Genomic DNA, 24,130 nt, shown 5'->3' with positions numbered 1-24,130 from the left:
ACCGTAAGAAACTTAAGGCTGATTCTTGTGTACTCAGTACTGAATAGGAGAGTTCATACAACCACGAGCCCTGCTGCCCACAACCCAAACACCATACTGTCACTAGCAGGCTCAGCTCAGGTGGAAGATGGTCGCGGTCCTTGTGTTCGGCTGTCTGAATTGCAAAAAATGATTTCAGCAGCAGTGTGAGTCCCAAACACCCCCATGTGGTGAGCAGTAGCATTACTTTGGAGAGAAACAAACAGTATAATGCTCTATGAATAAATATCATTTTAATGGGTCAACTAAAAAACCAGGGGAATCAACTGAAAATCTCCCCTCCTACCATCCTTCTTAGAAAACACATTTAAAGAGGTATTCAGTGACATACTGAACCGAGGCAGAGCAATACAATGCAAGAAGATGGCCCAGTGCTAATCTGCATTTCTACAAAAATAGATACTGCTGCTGAAAAATGAGAGATTACACTTTCTAACAAGCAGCTGTAGAAACACCCATCATTTGGGCCCATTTCCAACACAAATATATATACACATACACACATACATATATATATGCATATGCACAGTGGCATATTTTAGAACGGAAACCAATTTCAATTGTGAAATCATAGCTTATAAATTCCAAGTGTATAGTAAAAATTCTGAAATAGTTAGGGCTCATAGTTCAAGGTGAAGATTCCCTCCAGTGTATGAGACCCTCACTGTGGGAATATTTGGATTTCAAATTCAAATATACAATTTTCAGTGTCACAGCACATTTTACATTTAATAAACTCAAAGCTGCCAGCCGATTCTTTCTTTGGAGTTTGAATTCAGCCATTTAAAAACCAAGAAAAAACAAAACAGGATGTTAAACTTCAATGACATTTTTTTGTTCTAGCTGGTTTGGAAACCAAAGCAATATGACCTTCTGTAGCAAGTTCCTCCCACCATCATTGTCAGCACACATATCCAAAAAGCGGAGACCACTGTAGACAAAAGCATTCATATTTTAATGAAGTGCTCCCTTAAGCAACTTAATGTCAAACAGACAAACAAGCCCCTTGAAACCTGAATATGACTGTAGGAAATTACTAGACATAAGAGCACTTCTAACTAACAGTGGAACCAGTTTCAAATGCTGAACTGTTTAAGGAATGCATTTCACATGTGTTTGGTGAAGGTAGAATTCATCCGTGGTTAGCATGTTGTATTGAAACAAAGTCCCTTTGTACAGCTCCCAGCCCCGCTTTGTCGGAATTCTGGCAAACCAAAAGTGATAATACTAGAATTACTGTGCAACAAGCCACAGTATTTCTTCCAACATCTTCCAATGTTTCCCACCCACCACCCACCACAATTAGCTAGAAACATTGTCCCACAAGGTTCTGTGCTATGCACTGATCATTTTACTCCAGATCTGCAGCATTTTCTGCAATCTAGTTCTTCCCTTCGTTATATGTCTAATGCTCTGCTACAAACAGGAATTTGCTGCACAGCTTCATGAATCAAACCACGATTCCAGTGAAAGTCAACAAAATGCTAGATTCATCAAGAATCTATACAATGTATAGTATACATGGTGTGAGCCAAGGATTCTTGTGTGTATGCAAGTAATGGCCGCTGAATGTCATTATACAAGAGTCTCACTTTCTGCCATATATGGTAGTAGAGATTTCTTAATTTTTTAAATAAAACATAACCTTTCCTGCACTCTGCTGAAATAGGCGGTGAGTCGGGCGTCCCCAAAAGATTATATGCTTTGGGTTTTGGAGGAAAGATGAAGGTCTGAAGGATTCATCTCTCTGCCCTCCATCTCTGTACAGCTATTACTAAGCCTCTGCAACCACACATTCAAATGTTCATTCCTGCATATGCCAAAATAGGTCCTGGGAGTTTTCAGAGCACAACCCCAAATCTCTGATCATATCAATTTGTGAAGCAAGGGACGGGATGAAGAGCATCTCTGATTTAGAGAGCAGGAACTGGGGTAGGAAAACAGAACCTTTGTCTGGCCCAGAATCTTATTCCAGACAAAAGGATCCCCGTCTCTCAAGAAAGTCTCTGAACTATTTCTGGTCAGCTTTAGTGTTCCTGCATTCAAATAAAAAAGGAGGGTTATGTATCCTTTAAAAGGTGGGGAAGTGAGGCAGTCTGGAACTCCAGCCTATACTTCCCACAAATTCTTGGAAAATATAGACGGAACAAAAGGCTAGAAGTACTTCCCTACTGGGTTCTTACTCGGCCCCCACCACCTGCTTAATCAGGCACAGAAAAGCCAACTAAGCAGACAAGGAGGACGGAGGTGGTTAGCGGTATGTCTGCACCATAAGCCTGAACTGTTTATAACTACAGCAGCTTCCCTCAAAACACAGGGAGTTGTAGTTTTCTGAGATCATGGGAGTTATCTGGCAGAGTCCCTGTTACAGAACTCTGTTCTCTAAGGTTGTTTGGAAGAAACACCAGATAGCTAAAAACCAGTTCAAAGCTCTCGTGGCGACATGGCCCAAATCCACTGTTGCAATCACTCAGTTACCCAAAAGAAGAGACCAGGGGGAGGGTCCCCACATTCTGAGACCCACACTCAAGTCCACAACTTCCCTTTTATAAAAAGGATGAAGCTATGGGCACTGTGCCTTCCGTTAGAGATGTATTTTGCATGCAAAAAAGTGGCCACAATAAGGCATAAAAATGCTGGCGAGCTACCCAAACATGCAAAAGGTAGTTAGATCTCTCTTTAGAATTCAAAGTCTTCATCCGCCATCGCTATTGCCCATGCAAACTTTTCTCTCTGCGTCTTGTTGTAAATCTTCTCAATGGGCACGCCAAACCGTTTACACCTGTGGGCAAAAAAGCACATCAGAAAGGGGGAGGGGGGCATTTTGTTATCAAAGCAGGGCTCTTGGGACTGAACTTTCACTGCTAGAACAAGCACACAGACCCATGCTCCTGTGACCAACAGGGCTGCAGTCCCCAAAGCACTCTAGCTGCCATTCACCCACCAGGCTACACTGATGCGCGGGTCCAGGTAATTCAGCTTGGACGTGCCCAGGGCAATCTGCTTGTTTTCCTCCTTGTCTGTAGCTTGCATGTTCAGCTTTGCCAGCTGCTCCTCGATCTTCTCTACCAGCTTCTTTTTCTTTTCCACTGCACTGTTTTGAAATGAGGCAACGTAATATATATGAAAATGCGACAGCATGGGAAGAAAACAGTTAGAAGGAAGAAATCCTTCTAAAATTTTAGACTGAAAGGACATGATAGAGGTATATAAAATGATGCGTGGTATGAAGAAAGTAGGGAAGGGGAAAAGCCTGTCTCCCATATAATACTGGAACTCGGGGGTCCTCCATTCAAAGTAACTGGCAGTAGATTTAGGACCAACAAAAGAAAGAACTTCTTCATACAACACGTGATTAATTTATACAAGTTGGTGATGGGCTGCTAGCATTGATGGCTGTAAGAGCGGAAGAGAAAAATGCACAGACGATAGGTCTGTCACTGGCTTTTATTCGTATTATATTCGTATTTTATTCGTATTTTATTCGTATTATATTCGTATTATATTCGTATTTTATTCATATTTTATTCGTATTTTATTCGTATTATATTCGTATTTTATTCGTATTTTATTCGTATTATATGCTAATGCTGAGTGAACTCTGAAACCACATTTGGCGCTCAAAGTGGCCAACTTTGACGAAGTGATTCTGTGAGCGCCTGCATTTGGGAAAACTACATCAACGTAGTTTTCCATGTACATACAGGCTCTGCGATGAATACAGTCAACAGCTAATTGAAGCCACTCAGGAACTGGGACCACTCACGCTTTAGATTTCACACCCTTTTTGGCTTTGTGATCTGCCTTTGCCCGCTTGAGCTCCACTTTTGCGTCAGTCAGCTGATCCTTTTTGGCATCAATCTGGAATGGCAAAAACCAACACAGGTCTAGATCAGGCTCCGCTCCATGTTCTAGACAAGCATGGATGACCCACTCCCCACCCACCCACGGCTGAAGCTTCTTCCGGAAATCATATGTGGAACAACTTCTTAGCCTTTCCACCATGTTATCGAAAAAGACGCTCCTTCCCATCTTCCACAGTGCCTTCCTGTTTCTGCCATTTAACACTTGACTAGTGCTAACAGTGTCTCGGGACCTGCACAGAAGTGACAGAGCCTCTGCCTGTTGGGTATCCCTTGCTATCCCCGAACAAGTCCACCATCCCAAACAGGCGGTTGCAACGAACTGCAGATGCACGCAATGGACAGCTGAACCAAGAGGCCTCCGTCCTCCCTCCAAGCCCACTGCAAGCGGACAGCCCGCATGGGCTCACCAAATGCTTCAGTACCCCCGCCCCCCGCTGGTTTACCTTAGCCTGGAGGTTTTGCATAGACTTCTCAAAGGTCTTTGGCGTCGCCCGCTGATGGTTGCACAAGATGGCGACCGCACGGTTGGCTCGGTTGTAGGAGAGGAGCTTTGCAGCCACGTTGTCGTCCTCTGTTGATACAAAAGGTGGAAGAGGAGGGAGGGAGAAGACATTAGGGTGGGGGAGAAACAGCGATTTGGCCAAAAATTAATCAAGGTGACACAGTAATTCAAGAAACTAGTTTTGTGAAATGGCAGCCTTCCCCAACTCTGTTTCTCCATATTATTTAGCAGATTCTGCAGCATATTTACTTTGGAGTGCGTCCCACCGAAATCAATGGGGCTAACTTCCGATTAAATATGTATAGGATTGCACTGTTAATCTCCCCTGCACAAACGACATGGGAAGCCTTTTGAACCTTTGGGTTTAGTTTCGAATAAAGCATCTTTGGTTTTTTGCAAGACTGTCTTATAAAAAGGGGAAGAAAAGAAATCCAAAGATAATAACATTTCTCCTAGTAGTTCAGGCTTAAAAACAGGGTGGCACAGAATGGCACACCGTGACTTTATATCTTTAACAACCATGCTTCCATCACTGCCCTTTCTTTGGAGGTGTATTTAATTATCCTGCACCTGTCAAAGAAAGTGAAGTGCTGGAGGAATGAACCACCTGCTCTCTAAGAGCGTGCTTTTCTGTAGATATTCCGCTGCCATCCCCTATGATGGCCCTAATAAGTGGGGAAGGAGGCAGCCGATTTTTATGGCGGCAACCGTTTTGAATTTCCTAAAATTCAGGGAGCGCCACAGAAAAAGGCTTTCTGGGGAAACGGAATGGTGGCCCCTCTAATTCACTTCTCCCACTGAAGATTTTTGCCTCACCCCTGAATCACAGCCAAGACAAACTGAGCTGGGTGAAGTGACTGAGAAATGGCCCTTATCATTTCAGTACGGCTGTACTGAAGCTCATGGCACAGCAGCTGCTAGGCCATATTCCATTGTACACTGGCCATGTTGAACATGAAGGAGAATTTTTTCACAGCATAGTAAGAAGCAGAGACATCACCTTGCTGACAAAGGTCCGTCTAATCAAAGCTATGGTTTTCCCAGTAGTAATGTATGGCTGTGAGAGCTGGACTATAAGGAAGGCTGAGCGAACTGTGGTGGTGGAGAAGACTCTTACGAGTCCCCTGGACTGCAAGGAGGTCAAATCAGTCCATCCTAAAGGAAATCAACCCTGAGTGCTCATTGGAAAGACAGATACTGAAGCTGAAGCTCCAATATTTTGGCCACCTAATGCGAAGAGAAAACTCACTGGAAAAGACCCTGATGCTGGGAAAGACTGAAGGCAAAAGGAGAAGGGGACGGCAGAGGATGAGATGGCTAGATAGCATCACCGATGCAATGAATATGAACTTGAGCACACTCCGGGAGAGAGGGCAGGACAGGAAGGCCTGGCGTGCTATGGTCCATGGGGTCACAAAGAGTCGGGCACGACTGAACAACAACAACAACTTTAAAAGCCTTAAAAAGAGGCCAGACGGCCAACAGAGCTCAGGAACTTGAACAAAGCTTGTAGAAAAACCTCTTCTCTGAATGTAGCCTCCATTCTAGGTGAAGGGAACTGAGCACGCGGACAAGCCTGTTGCACATTTCAGAAACATGGACACTCAAGCAAGACATGCTTAAGATTGAGAGGAACAGCACAAGGCATGCACATGGGTGAGGCTTCTCCACTCGATAGATACTGACGGAAGCTCTGTCCAGAGAGGGGAACTGAGCATGCGGAAGGGCCTGTTGTGCCCAATCCTGAACGGAGGAGTTTCTCCCAGCCCCACTAACCCAGGCAAGCCTGCCCCCAGATCATATGAGATCAGCGTGACACGAACCTACACTTAGTCCATCTAGCCAAGTACTGCTTGCTCTGACTTGCAGCCTCTCTCCACGGTCCTTGGCAGGGCTCTTTCCCAGCCCTGACACCCTGAGGTCTGTTAGCCAGAGATTAAACCAGTTTTATTGGACGGGTTTCAGTTACTGAGGTCTGAGGATGCGGACAAGGTGCTTGGCCAAGTCTGATCGACCACTTGTGTACTTGACCTTTAATTTAATAAGCCCTTCATGGCTTATTACATCAAACAAGGAGGGGATGTCTGGCTGGGTCCAGGAGGTTGTAAATTCCTCCTTGAGAGAGGGAGTGGTGCCGGCCGCTTTAAAAGAGGCAGTAATGAGACCTCTCCTGAAAAAGCCTAACCTGGACCCAGAGGATGTTAACAATTATAGGCCAGTGGCCACCATCCCCTTCCTGGGCAAGGTGCTTGAGCGGGTGGTTGTAGGACAGCTCCAGGCACTGTTGAATGAAGTGGATTATCTAGATCCATTTCATTCGGGCTTCAGGCCTGGTTTTGGAACGGAAACTGCCTTGGTCGCCCTGTGGGATGACCTCTGCTTGGAAAGGGACAGGGGGAGTGCAACCCTGTTGATTCTCCTGGACCTCTCAGCGGCTTTCGATACCATTGACCATGGTATCCTTCTGGATAGGTTGTCTGGGTTGGGAGTTGGAGGCACTGCATTACAGTAGTTCTGCTCCTACTTGGATGGCCGATTCCAGAAGGTGGTGCTGGGGGATTATTGCTCTGTGCCATGTGCCATGGGGTTCCACAGGGCTCTATTTTATTCCCCATGCTGTTTAACATCTACATGAAACCGCTGGGGGAGGTTATCCGGAAGTGTGGGCTGAGGTGCCATCAATATGCGGATGACACCCAGCTCTACCTCTCTTTCTCATCAAACCCAGGTGAGGCAGTGGCTGTTCTGAATCAGTGCCTGGGCACGGTAATGGACTGGATGAGGGCCAATAAACTGAAACTCAATCCAGACAAGACGGAGGTACTGTTACTGGGTGGTTCGTCTGCCCGGCTAGGTGATATTCAACCTGTTCTGGAGGGGGTTGCACTCCCCATAAAGGATCACGTTCGTAGTTTGGGGGTGCTCTTGGATCCAGAACTGTCACTTGAGGCACAGGTGAACTCAGTGGCACGGAGCACTTTTTATCAGCTTAGGCTGGGATACCAACTACGCCCTTATCTGGACAAAGAGAGCCTAGCTACAGTTATCCATGCTCTGATAACTTCTCGTCTGGATTACTGCAATGCGTTATATGTGGGGCTGCCTTTGAAAACGGTCCGGAAACTTCAGCTGGTCCAAAATAGGGCAGCAAGATTGTTAACAGGGACTGGCCTGCGAGCTCATATTACGCCAGTACTTTTCCAGCTGCACTGGCTGCCAGTCCATTTCCGGGCCTGATCCAAAGTGCTGGTATTAACATTTAAAGCCCTTAACGGCTTGGGGCCAGGTTACCTGAAGGATCGCCTCCTCCCATATGTGCCTGCCCGGACCTTAAGATCATCCTCAGCGGCCCTTCTCCATAAGCCCATACCAAAGGAAGTGAGGCGGGTGGCTACTAGGAGGAGGGCTTTTTCTGCTGTGGCACCCCGGCTCTGGAATGAGCTCCCTAGTGAGGTTTGCCTGGCACCTACATTGTATTCCTTTCGGCGCCAGGTGAAGACCTTTTTATTTTCCCAGGCATTTTAGCATTTTAGCTTTCTAAACTTTTATCTTTGCTGTTTTAAAAATCTGTATTTTAAATTCCTGCACTGCTGCTAGGTTTTATTGTGGTTGTATTGTTATATTGTGGTTTTAATGTTCTATATATTTTAAATTGTTTTATTGTGTGTTGTTTGGGTTTAATTTTTGTGAACCGCCCGGAGCTATTGGGTGGTATAGAAATGAATAAATAAATAAAATAAACCTGGAACCTTCTGCATGCAAAGAACGTGCTCTGCCACTGAGCTACGGCCCCTCCCAGTCTTTGACAACAGACCCAGCCCTCTTATGTACGCCATGAAATTGTCCCAAGCTTGGATGAAAACCCAGACTAACACCGTCACCACCTGTTGCCTTGTCGTTCTTACATCATTGCACAGGAGCACACATTGCTGCAGTTGATATGAGTTTGAGGGGTGGGAGGCGGAGGCAGCCAGGTAGAGCTTCGTTTTTAAACTTGAGAGGAGCTGGATCTCAAGAGCATCCTCTACTCAAACAGAAGCCTGTCCCCTCCCATTCTAAAACATGTAGATTAGAAAGTATTAGGGAGAGCTTGTGGAGCCTTGGTGGAACAGAGTCCGTGCACCGGAAAAGTTTATGGGTGGTGCCTTAAGCCCCTTTACCATTTGTCAGTGCTTCCAGCTGTTCCTGCAGCGTGATGGATGCGTTGTACGTTCTGAAGACTTTGGCTGTCAACCCATCCATCAGGTCCTGGAGATGTTTATTCAGTGTTGTTGTCTGGAAAACAAGACAGGGAAGGAATTTTAGGAGAAAAGAGGAAGCTCCAACCCATATAAGAGCTCAGAGCCAGCCCTAGATTTCAGATCGCAGATGGGAGTCTACATTCTGAGGTGTCTACTTCCCTTCTCCATCTCAAGCCAATCCACCTTTTCCCCAGTCATGACTATTTATTTTACCAGCGCGTGCACACAGGGTTCCTAGGTGGTCTCCCCATCTGTGCACTGACCAGACTCAACTTGTGTAGTTTCAGTAAGGCTGCTACATCAGGTGCCTTCAGACCATGCTTTGGCAAGGTGGTGGAACAGGTATGTCCCTCACTCCCCAACGCTCCCATAAAGTTAGTGACCAGGGAACCATCTTACCTGATTACCTGGGGAGGTGGTGGGCTCTCCCACACTGGAGGCCTTCAAGACGAGGCTGGACAGCCATTTGTCAGGGATGCTCTGACTTGGATTCCTGCATTGAGCAGGGGGTTGGACTCGATGGCCTTGTAGGCCCCTTCCAACCCTACTATTCTATGATTCTATGATCTTGCCTTGAACCAAATCAAACAATCACAGAAATGCAAATTTGCTATTGCTGGGAGAAGCTGTGCATGAAAGCTACCCGGGATCAAACAAACACCCCGAGAAGGTCAGTACAGCATCCGCCCAAACACCCCCAGCCCAGATGGATACCACACTTACAGACAGCCTGTCAAACAGGTCGTCTCCAGGTTCTTTGTTCTCCATGAATAATTGCAAGTTCTTGAACACCTAGAAAAATCAGTAAGGAAATGATTATAACGATCAATAAGGAAATGATTCAAACAACATCTTCTAAGGAATGTGGTGGAAAGCCTTATAGAAAATACTTTTGTGGAAACAGCATCATGCACGCAAAGGTCTCAAAAGTAAGACTCACTAACTACACCCCAGTATAAGCAGGCCGACTCTGTGCCATTTTCACTGCTGGGAACCCGGCTAAAAAAAACCCCAAATGCAAGCGCAGGACAGTGGCTAAAAGTGTGAAGAGTCCAAGCTCATCTCAGCCTCAAGGTGCCTTAAGCGGGGTGCTATCTTCACTGCCTTGTTGTGGCGAAGGGGCTTGCGTAACTCAGTGAAGCCATAAGCTATGCCGTGCAGGCCACCCAAGACGGACAGGTCATGGCAGAGAGTTCTGACAAAATGTGGACCACTGGAGAAGGAAATGGCAACCCACTCCAGCATCCTTGCCAAGAAAACCCCATGGAACGTATCACAAGGCTAAAAGAGATGATGCTGGAAGATGAGCCCCTCAGGTCGGAAGGTGTCCAATATACTACTGGGGAAGAGCAGAGGGTATTTCCAAGTAGCGCCAGAAAGAGTGAAGCGGCTGGGCCAAAGCCAAAAGGACACTCAGCTGTGGATGTGTCTGGTGGTGAAAAGAAAATCCGATGCTGTAAAGAACAATATTGTTTAGGAACCTGGAATGTCAGATCAATGAATCAAGGTAAGCTGGTGGTCGTCAAACATGAGATGGCAAGATTGAACATCGACATCTTGGGAATCAGCGAACTAAAATGGGCAGGCATGGGCGAATTTAATTCAGGTGACCATCATATCTACTACTGTAGGCAAGAATCCCTTAGAAGAAATGGAGTAGCATTCATAGTCAACAAAAGGGTGGGAAAAGCAGTACTGGGGTACAATCTCAAAAACGACAGAATGATCTCAGTACGAATCCAAGGCAAACCATTCAGCATCACAGTAATTCAAGTCTATGCCCCAACCACTGATGCCGAAGAAGCTGAGGTTGATCGGTTCTATGAAGACCTACAACACCTTCTAGAACTAACACCAAAAAAAGATGTCCTCTTCATCATAGGGGTTTGGAATGCTAAAGGAGGAAGTCAAGAAATCACCAGGATAACAGGCAGGCATGGCTTTGGTGTACAAAATGAAGCAGGACAAAAGCTAATAGAGTTTTGCCAAGAGAACACGCTGATCATAGCAAACACTCTTTTCTAACAGCACAAGAGACGACTCTACACATGGACATCACCAGATGGTCAATACAGAAACCAGATTGATTATGTCCTTTGCAGCCAAAGATGGAGAAGCTCTATACAGTGAGTAAAAACAAGACCTGGAGCTGACTGTGGCTCAGATCATGAGCCTCTTGTTGCAAAATTTCGGCTTAAATTGAAGAACATAGGGAAAACCACTAAACCAGTCAGGTATGACCTAAATCATATCCCTTATGAATATACAGTGGAGGTGAGGAATAGATTTCAGGGATTAGACCTGATAGACAGAGTGCCTGAGGAACTATGGACGGAGGTCTGTAACATTGTTCAGGAGGCAGCAACGAAATCCATCCCAAAGAAAAAGAAATGCAAGAAAGTCAAGTGGCTGTAGCTGAGGAAAGAAGGGAAGCGAAAAGCAAGGGAGAAAGGGGAAGATATATCCAACTGAATGCAGAGTTCCAGAGAATAGCAAGGAGAGACAAGACGGCCTTCTTAAATGAACAATGCAAAGAAATCGAGGAAAACAAAAGAATGGGAAAGACTAGAGATCTCTTCTAGAAAATTGGAGATCTGAAGGGAACGTTTTGTGCAAAGACGGGCATGATAAAGGACAAAGAAGGCAGGGACCTAACAGAAGCAGATGAGATTAAGAAGAGGTGGCAAGAATACACAGAAGAACTATACAGGAAAGATCTGAATGTCCCTGATAGCCATGAGAGTGCGGTCACTGAACTTGAGCCGGACATCCTCAAGAGTGAAGTCAAGTGGGCCTTAGGAGGCATTAGTAACAACAAAGCTAGCGGAGATGACAGTCTTCCAGCTGAGCTATTTAAAATCCTAAAAGATGATGCTGTTAAAGTGCTGCATTCAATATGCCAACAAATTTGGAACACTCAACAATGGCCGCAAGACTGGAAAAGGCCAGTTTACATTCCAATTCCAAAGAAGGGCAACGCCAAAGAGTGTTCAAACTACCACACAATTGCGCTCATATCACATGCCAGCAAGGTGATGCGCAAAATCCTACAAGCTAGGCTTCAGCAGTATGCGAACCGAGAACTACCGGAAGTACAAGCTGGGTTTCGAAGAGGCAGAGGAACTAGAGATCAAATCGCCAACATTCACTGGATCATGGAGAAAGCAAGAGAATTCCAGAAAAACGTCTATTTCTGCTTCATTGACTATGCTAAAGCCTTTGATTGTGTGGATCACAACAAACTGTGGCAAATTCTGAAAGTGATAGGAATACCAGACCACCTTACCTGTCTCCTGAGAAACCTGTATGAGGGTCAAGAAGCAACAGTCAGAACCAGACATAGAACAACCGAGGGGTTCAAAATTGGGAAAGGAGTACAACAAGGCTGCATATTGTCGCCCTGCTTATTTAACTTATATGCAGAGTACATCATGAGAAACGCCGGGTTCGATGAATCACAGGTCGGAATTAAGATTGCTGGGAGAATTATCAACAACCTCCGATACGTAGACAATACCACCCTAATGGCAGAAAGTGAAGAGGATCTAAAGAGCCTCTTGTTGAGGGTGAAAGTGGAGAGTGCAAAAGCTGGTTTGAAACTCAACATTAAAAAAACTAAGATCATGGCATCTGGCCCCATCACTTCCTGGCATATAGAAGTGGAAGAAATGGAAGCAGTGACAGATTTTACTTTCTTGGGCTCCAAGATCACCGCAGATGGTGACTGTAGCCATGAAATTAAAAGACACTCGCTCCTTGGGAGGAAAGCTATGGCAAACCTAGACAGCAGAGTAAGAAGCAGAGACATCACCTTGCTGACAAAGGTCCATCTAATCAAAGCTATGGTTTTCCCAGTAGTAATGTATGGCTGTGAGAGCTGGACTATAAGGAAGGCTGAGCGCCGAAGAATTGATGCTTTCGAACTGTGGTGCTGGAGAAGACTCTTACGAGTCCCCTGGATGGCAAGGAGGTCAAATCAGTCCATCCTAAAGGAAATCAACCCTGAGTGCTCATTGGAAGGACAGATACCGAAGCTGTAGGTGAAATATTTTGGCCACCTAATGTGAAGAGAAAACTCTCTGGAAAAGACCCTGATGCTGGGAAAGACTGAAGGCAAAAGGAGAAGGGGACGGCAGAGGATGAGTTGGCTAGATAGCATCACGGATGCAATGAATATGAACTGGAGCACACTCCGGGAGAGAGGGCAGGACAGGAAGGCCTGGCGTGCTATGGTCCATGGGGTCACGAAGAGTCGGACACGACTGAACAACAATCTTCTCAGCCTCAGCACACACACGTGCACCCTCTGAGGTCCCAGGTTCAATCCCCAGCTTCTCCAGTTACAAGGATCAGGTAGCAGGCAATGAGAAGGGCTTTTCACTGACTGAGACCCAGGAGAGCCATTCCCAGTCCGTGTAGGCAATACTGGGCTAGGAGATGGACCCATAGTCTGAACCAGTGTAAGGCAGTTTCCTATGCACCCCCTCCACACACACACACACACACACACACCCCACCACCGTTTTGATAGACCTGGTATAGGGTAGCTGTTGAGAGAGTGAGCCAGGATGTCCCCGTTTCAAATCTAGACTCAGCCGTGAGTCCACTTGAGCCCTCTTCTCTCAGTCCCTGACCGCCATGCCAAATCAGCAAGGTGGGGGGAATAAGGACATCAGAGTTGAGGGCTGCCAGCACAGCCCACATCCAGGGCGGCATCCTCGCCAGTTTTGCTCACATGCTTCTGCGGGGAGGAAAAGCTCCCCTGGGGGTCAGCGGCAGCTCCAGCAGAAACACCGGCTCGGATGGCAGAGGCTCCTACACCTTTTCAAAAGCTGCTGAAGATGCTTTAGCCTTTTCTGCTAGGGATCATGGGAGCCAAAGTCCCCTAGACAGAAGACACTTTGCTGCATGCTTCTCCAGCAGCTTCCAAAGGAGGGGTGCAGCGTGGGCCTCTCCTGGCCCTGCGAGCCAAACTTTTGATCCTCCAGGGCTGGTCCGGCTGAGAATGGGGGCCCCTCAAGCAGCCCAACTGAGCCTCAGGAGACAACCCTCAAAGAGTTTCAGTGTTTTGATTGGGCCGAATGCCCAGGGCGAACAGTCTTCTGCGAACTGCTTTGAAGATGACAAAGCCATTATACAAACATGAGGTGTAGCTATTATTTTAAGGGAACTTTTCATTTAAATTTCCTGGATTAGCAGACGAGAGGAAGTGAGATGACCGGACTGAGCAACAATGAAGCTGCACATGGCAGCAGGGAACTACGAGGGAAAGGGATTTCCTGCTCCAGGCAAAAGTGAGTGTTGGTGTTCCTCATGACAATGGAACCAATTACCTACGGAGGTAGTGGGCTCTCCCACACTGGAGGCATTCAAGACAAGGCTGGACAGCCACCTGACAGGGATGCTCTGACTTGGATTCCTGCATTGAGCAAGGGGTTGGACTCGATGGCCTTGTAGGCCCCTTCCAACCCTACTATTCTATGATTCTTTGCATCTTGTTCCATGCAGTGGGGGGGTGTGTGTGTGTGTGTGGAATGAATCATAGAATAGTAGGGTTGGAAGGGGCCTACAAGGTCATCGAGTCCAACCCCTTGCTCAATGCAGGAATCCAAGTCAGAGCATCCCTGTCAGGTGGCTGTCCAGCCTTGTCTTGAATGCCTCCAGTGTGGGAGAGCCCACCCCCTCCCTGGGTAATTGGTTCCATTGCCGTATTGCTCTATCAGTCAGGGAGTTTTTCCTGATGTTCAGCCGGAGTCTGGCTTCCTGTCACTTGAGCCCATTATTCCGTGTCCTGCACTCTGGGATGATGGAGAAGAGATCCTGGCCTTCCTCTCTGTGACAACCTTTCAAGTACTTGTCAGAGAGGAAGGCCAGGATCTCTTCTCGATCATCCCGGAGTGCAGGACATGGAATAATGGGCTCAAGTTACAGGAAGCCAGATTCCGGCTGAACATCAGGAAAAACATCAGGAATTATGCTTCCTCCTCAAAGGCTTTCCCAGTTGCATTGTCCTAAGGGGATGAGGAGAGAGCATTGTGCTCCCCTTAGAACAGCGTCCCCCAGCCTGGTGCCCTCCAGATGGTCTGGACTAGCATAATCCTCCAGCCTCGGGGAAGGCTGCACTAGAGGATTTTCCGGATTAGCCTAAAGCCTCCAGACTGCCACTGACCCAGGACGCTGCCTGCACACCACCCACTGGGCTGGACTGGGCTCGCGCTTCAGGGACCCCCCTCTCACCTGCTTCTCCACAGGCACTTGATTACAGTAGCGGATGCAGTCCTTGCCCAGGAAGTCAAACTCCACCACGTTCTCCTTCCCGTCCAGCCGAGGGTGCAGCGTGATGTGCTCAACACGCAGGGAACAGCAGCCCACTGTGTCTGCCGTCTCGCCTTCCTCCTTTTCATTCCCTGCTCTCAGGGCCAGCTGAGCAGAGGACATGGAACAAGGAGAAGTCAGTTGAGCGGAGAAGTTGGGTGGAGCAATGATTCAGAAATATTCCAACTAAAGAAATGTATGCATATTTACAAGCAGTTTTTAAAATGATAATTCCAACCCACACACCAGCAGGCCTCACCTTATCGATGAAGTAGAGCGCCACAGACCTCTGCCGTTTCTTCATCTCCTTGGACTTCCAGTCTGCTCGGTACTGAGAACGGATCTTGTCAACTACCCCTTTCAAGCAGCGAGCAACCTCGTACTTCTGCCAGTCCTTCTCTCCCTGGAAAGAGCAGCAGGATGTGTGATCTCTCTCATAATGGTAGCTGCTACCCCAGATCATCCGCCCTCCCAGGAAAGAGAAGTAGCTCTCAATTAAACAGAGTCAGCTGGTTCGCACATAACAACCACCAGAGTATGGGTTGTTGTTGAATCGTGGCTTGTCATTACATGTGAACCCTGCACTGTGGTTTAACTCTGGGTTGTTAACTATAAACAACCCAGGAAGAGAACCCATGGTTTGTTATTGGGTTGTGAACACTGGGCTGTTTGTGGTTAACAACCCATAGTTAAACTATAGTGCAGGGTTCGCGCGTAATGACAACCCACGATTCAACAACAACCCATATTCAACTGATACTCTGGTCGTCGTTACATGAGAACCAGATCGGTGTGTCTGGGATTCATGGATCTCCTCATGGAGGCTACTTGGGTGCATCCACTGTCATCCAGTAATACTTGCATTTCCAGATACTACTTGTGAGCAGGCATCAACATCCTAAAAAATGTAACACAAGCAGCAGCTCTGAAAAGGGAGAGCGAAGTCAATGGGGTTCACACCAAAGGAAGGAAAAAAATGGTGGCACTTCCTTGTGAGACAGGAAGCAGAAGAAAGCCACACATAAATTAAATGTATATTTTTACCCCATGTAAGCTTTTCATGCAAACTTGGACTGATGAGCGGTTAACCCTAAACAACCCATCAGTCCAGGTTCGCACATCATGCACAACAACGTACGAACTGGTCGATCAGAGGTTGTTGACTGAAAGCGGAAGTGGTGACCACTGCACCTGCTCTCTCCCGCTCGTCCCCAACAGCCCATGTGTTGTTTAAACCATGGGTTGTCGTTACGTGCAAACTGGCTCGGTGCTGCTTGGCTGCAACCCACTAACACTGGACGAACAGATTCACACGAACAAAGGAATAAGATGCGAGTCATTCCACACGCAGCCAGTGGCTGGACTGGTGGAGAGAAAGAGTTTTCAGGCAGATAAGTCCCAAAGGGAACATCTGTCCCCACCTTCAACTTGGAACTGGGGTTCAACATAATGTATTTTATGGACCCCTGGATGTTCTCTGTCCATGATGCCAGCCAGGTGACGGTATTGTCACATCTAACTTCTTTCCACTTGTGTCCTGGAGGAGGCTGCGGGACCTTTGAATCCCTGGCAGGGAAAATGGAACAAAATTAAGGTCTTAGAAGCGAGCAGGAGAGCCAGGTAAGACCCTTCCCCTCTGCAGCAGTCTACTTAAAGGAAGAGGGAGGGAGGCCCTTGGGAAGAAAAAGAAAGCAGCTTTTGAGATAGGCCGCTGATTCCATGCAAGTCTCCCACTTCTCCTGAGTGCTAGTTTGCTAACCTAAGAGACTGCCCACCCAGCTCCCCACCACATTCCTTTTTACCCCTACACTAGCCCATATTCACACCCCAGCACAGCCTTCCCCAACCCGGTGCCCTCTAGCACTACAACTCCATGGCTAGCTGGGGGATGTTGGGAGTTGTAGTCCAAGACATCTGGAAGGCCCCAGGTTGGGGAAGGCTGCCCTAGGAAACTGAACTCCACGACCAACATCTTGCACATCAGCCAACATGTACTTAAGCCTCCCCCTATTTCTACTATTCTGGTTGACTTTGCCATAACCAGTACCATACGTCTGTCTTACACTAGTCTCACTAAAAACATAGTATAGTTGTCACCAATTTATCCTGTCTGGAAATGGTCACTGCCCTTCTTTGGGCTCTTTCATTCCATGTTCTCTGGACCCCCTATTTACATTTCTGCCTTCTCTACCTATGTGTCTCATCTCTTCCTGCCAACTGAGGATAACCCTTCAGGCAAGTGACCAAGTGGGTTCTAGCCCCTGAAAGCTTACACCACACAAGTCTGTTAAATGCCACAAGTTTTCTTTGTGGATTTTTTTCCAGTGCACTAGTATACATTTTATGTATGTATGTATGTATGTATTACTGCATTTATATCCTGCCTTTTTTCCTCTTGCAAGGAACCCAAGGCGGCTTACATTATCCTCCTTCTCTCCGTTGTATCCTCACAACAACAACCCTGTGAGGTAGGTTGGGCTGAGAGTCTGTGACAGGCCCAAAGTCACCCAGTGAGCTTCCATGGCCGAGTGGGGACTAGAACCCGGATCTCCCGGCTCCCAGTCCGTCACTCTCACCACTACACCATGCTGGCTCTCATTTTGCTGCACACCTGCTCACCACCTGGTTCCTTCTGTTAATTCTCCAAATTAAAAATAAAAGACGGGGGGGAGAGAACCCTCACTCTCACACCTCCTTCCCTATTCCCCATGGCATCTACCTCTGCTCCTCAAAAGATGAAACCATCTTTTAAACCAAGGCACAGATGCAACAGACCCACAGTCATGTTGTTATGAGACGTAATACCCACTTGCTACAATTTATGATGACATCTTCAGGCATTATCCTCTTCTTGAGCATCCCCATTTTAGGGTGGTCCCCACGGCCTCGGAAGAGGCCCGGGGGCTCAGTCTTGAAGTTGCCAATCTTCTCCCGATGCCCGTCGATTATGCAGAAACCGTATTCCTCTTGGATTTTTTCTGCCTCCTCTTTCAATTTCTGATTTAAAAAAGGCAAAATATATCCCTTTTATATGGAGCTTAGGTTTTTCTTCTTTAAGATAACAATGTGGTGAAGCACAGATCAATCAGATGGTTTTAAATTAGGCATCGATACGCCTGGAGCAAGAAGCTGAAACAGTGGCATGGTGAGCATACCGTAGCCCAGCCCCATCTGGGAATGGGCTCATTGTACAGCCTTCAAGTGCTATCAAAGGCAATCCCACATTGAGCACAATTGCAGTAGTCTAGCCTTCAAACTTATTAGGAAAAGCTAGGAAGCCAAGGATCAATAATTTTAATAAAGAAGGCGTAGGAGTTTAGCAACACTTCAGTGGTCAAAGGACCACGTATCAACCAGCAATGGTGTCCACACCTGTTTCTCCTCCTTGGGCAGAGCCTTCTGGGCCTCATGCTTCTCCACAAAATACTTATGAATCTCCTTGAAATTGCACTTCTCCAGGTCTTTGATTTTCTTCCTCTCCTCTGGCGTCATCTCCTATGGGAAAGCAAGGAGGCCACTGCTAAAGTCCTAAAACTGCTTTCACACCAGGAAAAAATGCATCTGATAAAATGCCAGCCAGCCACAGGCACAAGCCGACCTCAACTTCTGCCTTCATCTAATTGAGAATGCCAGCTGCCCTGCAAAGGGCCGTGTAAACGTGTGAAGTTGCCGTAAGCAGATTCACACACCTGTCTAGCGCAAAACTGTCTACACTGACTGGAAGTGGCTCTTCAATGGAACCTCCATGTCAGAGGCAGTATACCTCCAAGCACCAAATGCTGGAGATGAAGCACAAGGCCTGGTCATCACCTTCATTCTGTACCAGTGAGCTTCCTAAAAGTATCTGACTGGCCTCTGCTGGAAACAGAAGGCTCTGGTCTGATGCAGCAAGAGCTGCTCTTATACTCTTTAAACTAACCATCTCATGTGGCACCGTAAGGTTTTCTCAGGGCTGTCTCAGGATTTTAAGGTGCTTGCAGGAAATTGGCTGCATGTCTATAATGTCAGTGAAATGCAAGCATGGAACCCATGACTTGCAGAGCGCCTGGGACCTCTTTTGGGAGGGGCTGTAGCTCAGTGGTAGAGCACAGGTTTGGATGCAAAATGTCCCAGGTTCAATTCATGGCAGGGCTAAGAAAGCCCTCAAGAGCTGCTGCCAGTCAAGCGTTGACAACACTGGGCTACATGGGCCAATGGTCTGACCCAGTATAAGACAGCTTCTTATCTCCCTAGGGTCCTCTTGTCTCAGACTCTTATCTAACGGCTGTGACATCAAAATGGCGTGTATCTTTCATTCTTTTTCTGGACGTTTCTCTCCTTGCCTTTCTAAAATGCAAGTATGGACAGCAACTAGAAAGGCAGCATGTATACACACAGGGCAAATACCTTCGTCCAGTCATTGAAGAAGTTGCTCTGGAAAATCTCCTTGCTTGTGTACTCATGGTCCAGCATCTTGGCAAAGAACGTAGCTGTCTCCTCAGTGGCAAGACTGAGCTTCACGGGCTTGCCTGGAAGAAGCAATAGTTGCCCACCTATCACCAGACTATTCAGGACAGATCGCTTCCTCCCTCCTCCCGCATCAGAACAAAGGTCAGCCAAACTGCTTGTCATTCAGCAACAAGAAGCCTTCTCCCCACCGCCTGTGCACTGAGACTCAGGGGAATCTAATCAATACAGTCCCTTGTATCCTTCCTACAAATAAAAAGATCGCCCACCATTGTAGTAGAAGTTGACCCCATCTGGCAGAGGGTCATAGGGTGGTGCGAAGTATGGCCCATTGTGCTCCAGCTGCTGCCATTTCACACCGTCCTCACGCTTTTCCTCTTCCCACCTTGAGAGATAAAGTTTGGAAAGGATGCAACAGTTAGCTTCCTGCTCGGATTTCTGAAGTCTCTACAGATGGACCCCTTATTTTAATTATGTATGCAAGACGGCCCCTGTTCATAAAATCTTCAGGTGGCACACGCTCCCCATATTTGTAAACTGCCTAGAGAGCTCCGGCTATTGGGCGGTATAGAAATGGAAATAACAACAACAACAACAACAACATTCCCTGAAAGGCAGTGGCTGCATTCAGACGATCATGGGGGCGAAAGAACCCATTGTGGGTTCTTCCCCCATCCCCACGCATGCTGCATGCAAAACCACAATTGGCGGAATTACCCATGATGCAGCGTGGGTTGCCGTGTCATCCAAACCAGGCATGCGGCATGGCAGGGATGGCTTTCCATCCACCCCACAACCCCTACTACAAAGACCTGGGTTGTGGGGTGGGTAAAAAGCTACCCCCACCATGCTATGCCCCGGGTTCAGACGACACAGCAACCCACGCTGTATCATGGGTAATTATGCAAATTGCGGTCAAGTGCACAGGCAGGGGAAGAACCCACAATGGGTTCTTTCGCCCCCACAATCGTCCAAACCTGACCAGTGACAAATTCCAGAGAGGTAGCCAAATTAAGTCTGTTGCACTCTTGGGGCGCCTTAAAGCCCAACAGACTGGAGTCCACTTCATCACATACACAAAGGGTTATCCCCAGTTGGCCAAAACACCCACATGGTTCCACCGGTGGGGGGGGGGGGGCTTGAAATGCAAGAAGGACAGCCTGCTGCATATCTGTGCAAAGTTCAAATATATACAAGATTAGCACAGCAACCATTCACAACATCATAGAATAGTAGGGTTGGAAGGGGCCTACAAGGCCACTGAGTCCAACCCCCTGCTCAATGCAGGAAGGGATGGTTACAGAATCTTACAACAGTAAGGGATGGTTACAGAATCTTACTAATTTTGCTATGCTAATTTAAGAACTGTAGTGGGAGAATGTTGTTGTTTGACTCTATCCTGTATGAAGCCCTTCTAATCTATTATTATTATTACTACTACTTTGTTGTTCAGTTGTGTCCGACTCTTCGTGACCCCATGGACCATAGCACGCCAGGCCTTCCTGTCCTGCGCTCTCTCCCGGAGCGTGCTCAAGTTCATATTCATTGCATCGGTGATGCTATCTAGCCATCTCATCCTCTGCCGTCCCCTTCTCCCTTTGCCTTCAGTCTTTCCCAGCATCAGGGTCTTTTCCAGAGAGTTTTCTCTTCGCATTAGGTGGCCAAAATATTTGCGCTTCAGCTTCAGTATCTGTCCTTTCAATATATCCTACTGTTGTATTGTCATGGAACTCAAAGTGGCCTACGAAGGGTTCCAAGGAGATCCCCCATCCAGGCATGGATGACATCCAGACCTGCTTTGCATCACGTGCCCTCAGATCACACCCCGGGACTCTGCAAACCCTGGGACCTTTGGTTTGTTATTATAATTTTAATTTATTTTAATTTAATTGCTATTAAAAGCCTACAACTGATTGGTCTTATTATATATGCATAAATATTAAAACAAAGATTTTATAAAAAGTGTCTTAGATCTGACACACCAAAACTTTAGAACCAGACTTATTTCTAACTCTTGGATCTGTCCAACCAACACTTGGGAGTTGGCCGTTTTTCTATGGATTCCTTAAAACACAATGTTTCGCCCCATTGGGGGGGTGGGGGGCACACACACTCCCCCACACACACACATACACTCTTTCCTCCCCACTACACACACGCACACACCTCTCAGCATGCAGGAATGAGGTTTAACCCCCCCTCCCCTGCCTCCCTGCTCGCTGAGATCTACGGATCGGGTGGGGCCGGGAGAGGCTTTCACCTCTCCAAGCCCCCAGCGATCTCCAGGCGGGGCCCCCGAGGCTTGGGCTTAAAAACTTAACCTGGGGCCTGGTAGATTTCTTCCCCGCCACCCCAAAACGCACAAGGTTTGTAAGCCTCTCCTACCTGGCCCCGTGGGTCTTCACGTTTCTGCACACTGTGTAAAGCTGCACGAAAAGAAATGTCAGGAAACGGCCGGGCAAAGCCTGCCAGGGCTGAGCGCAAAGCAGACGGCGTGCCGGTTTCGCCAGCACATGCCCAGGCGGAAGCATTCCAAGACCCCAGTCATGTCAAACTGCAAAGCCCGACCGCGCCACAGCTCTGGGAGGACACTGAACATGCTGCAGCCGGCCACATGGCAACAGCCATGTGACTCCAGGGTAACCTTTACCCTGGAAATGCTTAGCAAGGGATTATAAAAGCAGCCAGAATGAAATGCATTTGTTTGGAGCACGTTTTTAAAACTAGTGCAAAACACACACAGAAATACAACGCACCCCCCTCTTTGTTCTGTTTTACGCTTGGATCACCAGTTTTTACTACCCACAATGCCAGAGCACTGAGGGAAGATGGGAAATGTAGTCTAGCCCTCAGCATCCCTGCCTCTCTTGTCATGGGATGCAAACAAATTGGTTGCTAGGCAACCACATGTCCCAGCAGAGAGTTGCTGGAGCAACCCAACTCTTCTAAAGGGAGAAGACCTCTACTAGAGGAGTTCCTGGTTCCCAGGTTTTGGCTAGGCAGTCCCAACACAGCGCCTGCTCACGATCAATCTCATGTTCAGTTAATATCAGCACAAGTACACACCTCACTTTCCTCTTTCAAAGCCCAGCTAACTGGAGACGGGGCCTGGGAGCTCTCTGCACTCAGCCCCTGTTTATGGGCCTGGTCACAGCACCTCAAGCCACCAGAAACAAGTCTTGTGGTACCTTAAAGATGTATCCTGGCAGAAGCTTTTGTGGACTATAGCCCACTTGGTCAGATGCATGAACGGCTTACCTCAGTTGGTGTACGTATAAAATGGGCATAGGGAAAAAAGGGTAGACAGCCGGGCCAAATTGCATTAAATGGCCATTTAACATCTCTGTACTCCATTTTTTTAATCTATACATATATGTGTGCCTACATAGCTCTACACACACACACACACACACACACACACACGTACGTGCTGGCTAGGGCATACTGGGAGTCGTACGACTTTTTTCTGTCTAAACACACATAGGGTTGTGACGTAAAAGGCTTTGTGGGTTTTTTTAAGTCATTCATTGTGGGCTTTCAGCATTTATTTTCCCCATTCCCCCATGTCCTTCTGTTTTCTCCAGGTGGTTTAAACATAGATTATCTTTTATTTTTGAAACCTTTTAGTGTAAAAGAACAAAGATTATCAAGTATCTGTTAAAACAGCTGCAAGGCAACATACAAACTGAACAGATCAATCGTAATAATCTAAATGCATGTGAATTGCCATTTGGATTCTTATTATTACAATACTGAATAAATAGGTTTTATATTCTTAAAAAAAAGTGGGGGGATTTTAATGTGATTGGTTTGTATTTCACTTAGTCCTAAGGTAAAGCAGCAATTACCAGGGGTTCTATATAAATGTTTATTATAGTTAATTTTTTGAACGGTATGGAAGGAAACTTAGCAAAAACGTTTGGGAAGGCTTCCATTAAAGCTACTGAAGTAAGTGACCAAATCTCAACAGAGGTGGTATCTTAGAGAACATTTATTTGGTGATTGATAATCTGTGAAGCCCACTTCTTTTCATGTCTATTCAGAACTAAGTTCTACTGGATTCAATAGGGTTTTGTTGTTGTTTATTCACTCAATCGCTTCCGACTCTTTGTGACTGCATGGACCAGCCCACACCAGAGCTTCCTGTTGGCCGTTGCCACCCCCAGCTCCCCCAAGGTCGAGTCCGTCACCTCCAGAATAGCATCCATCCATCTTGGCCTTGGTCGGCCCCTCTTCCTTTTGCCTTCCACTTTCCCTAGCATCAGCATCTTCTCCAGGGTATTCTGTCTTCTCATTATGTGGCCAAAGTACTTCAGTTTTGCCTTTAATATCATTCCCTCAAGTGAGCAGTCTGGCTTTATTTCCTGGAGGATGGACTGGTTTGATCTTCTTGCAGTCCAAGGCACTCTCAGAATTTTCCTCCAACACCACAGTTCAAAAGCATCTATCTTCCTTCACTCAGCCTTCCCTATATTCCAGCTCTCGCAGCCATAGAATACTATAAGGAATACCATTGCTTTAACTATGAGAACCTTTGTTGTCAGTGTGATGTGTCTGCTCTTAGCTATTTTATCAAGATTTGTCATTGCTGTCCTCCCAAGAGGTAAACGTCTTCTGATTTCCTGGCTGCAGTCAGCATCTGCAGTAATCTTTGCGCCTAGAAAGACAAAGTCTGTCACTGCCTCCACGTTTTCTCCCTCTATTTGAGCAGGGGGTTGGAC

At 46.9% G+C, this 24,130-nt stretch overlaps 1 protein-coding gene across 2 annotated transcripts in view; it reads right to left on the bottom strand.

The window, feature by feature from the left end:
• Window positions 1–251: 251 nt before the first annotated feature.
• Window positions 252–24,130, bottom strand: part of TOP1MT (DNA topoisomerase I mitochondrial) — a 51,795-nt gene continuing 27,916 nt past the window's right edge. For both annotated transcript variants that reach the window (XM_084848598.1, XM_084848599.1), the window contains exons 10-22: window positions 19,679–19,794; window positions 19,350–19,471; window positions 18,336–18,458; window positions 17,773–17,960; window positions 16,385–16,529; window positions 15,223–15,366; window positions 14,886–15,071; window positions 9,372–9,440; window positions 8,568–8,682; window positions 4,349–4,476; window positions 3,806–3,900; window positions 2,984–3,133; window positions 252–2,821 (exon numbers count right to left, since the gene is read on the bottom strand). In XM_084848598.1, coding sequence (XP_084704724.1) covers window positions 2,719–2,821; window positions 2,984–3,133; window positions 3,806–3,900; window positions 4,349–4,476; window positions 8,568–8,682; window positions 9,372–9,440; window positions 14,886–15,071; window positions 15,223–15,366; window positions 16,385–16,529; window positions 17,773–17,960; window positions 18,336–18,458; window positions 19,350–19,471; window positions 19,679–19,794 — 1,684 coding nt within the window. In that variant the 3' untranslated portion in view covers window positions 252–2,718. The remainder of the gene's footprint in view (window positions 2,822–2,983; window positions 3,134–3,805; window positions 3,901–4,348; window positions 4,477–8,567; window positions 8,683–9,371; window positions 9,441–14,885; window positions 15,072–15,222; window positions 15,367–16,384; window positions 16,530–17,772; window positions 17,961–18,335; window positions 18,459–19,349; window positions 19,472–19,678; window positions 19,795–24,130) is intronic.

This window comes from Heloderma suspectum, chromosome 4 (assembly GCF_057233095.1).
Source record: "Heloderma suspectum isolate Gila_16-S chromosome 4, 16-S_ref, whole genome shotgun sequence".
NCBI classification, from domain to species: Eukaryota; Metazoa; Chordata; class Lepidosauria; order Squamata; family Helodermatidae; genus Heloderma; species Heloderma suspectum.
Note: the sequence above shows the minus strand (reverse complement) of the source record. Positions and strands in the feature narration are given on the sequence as shown.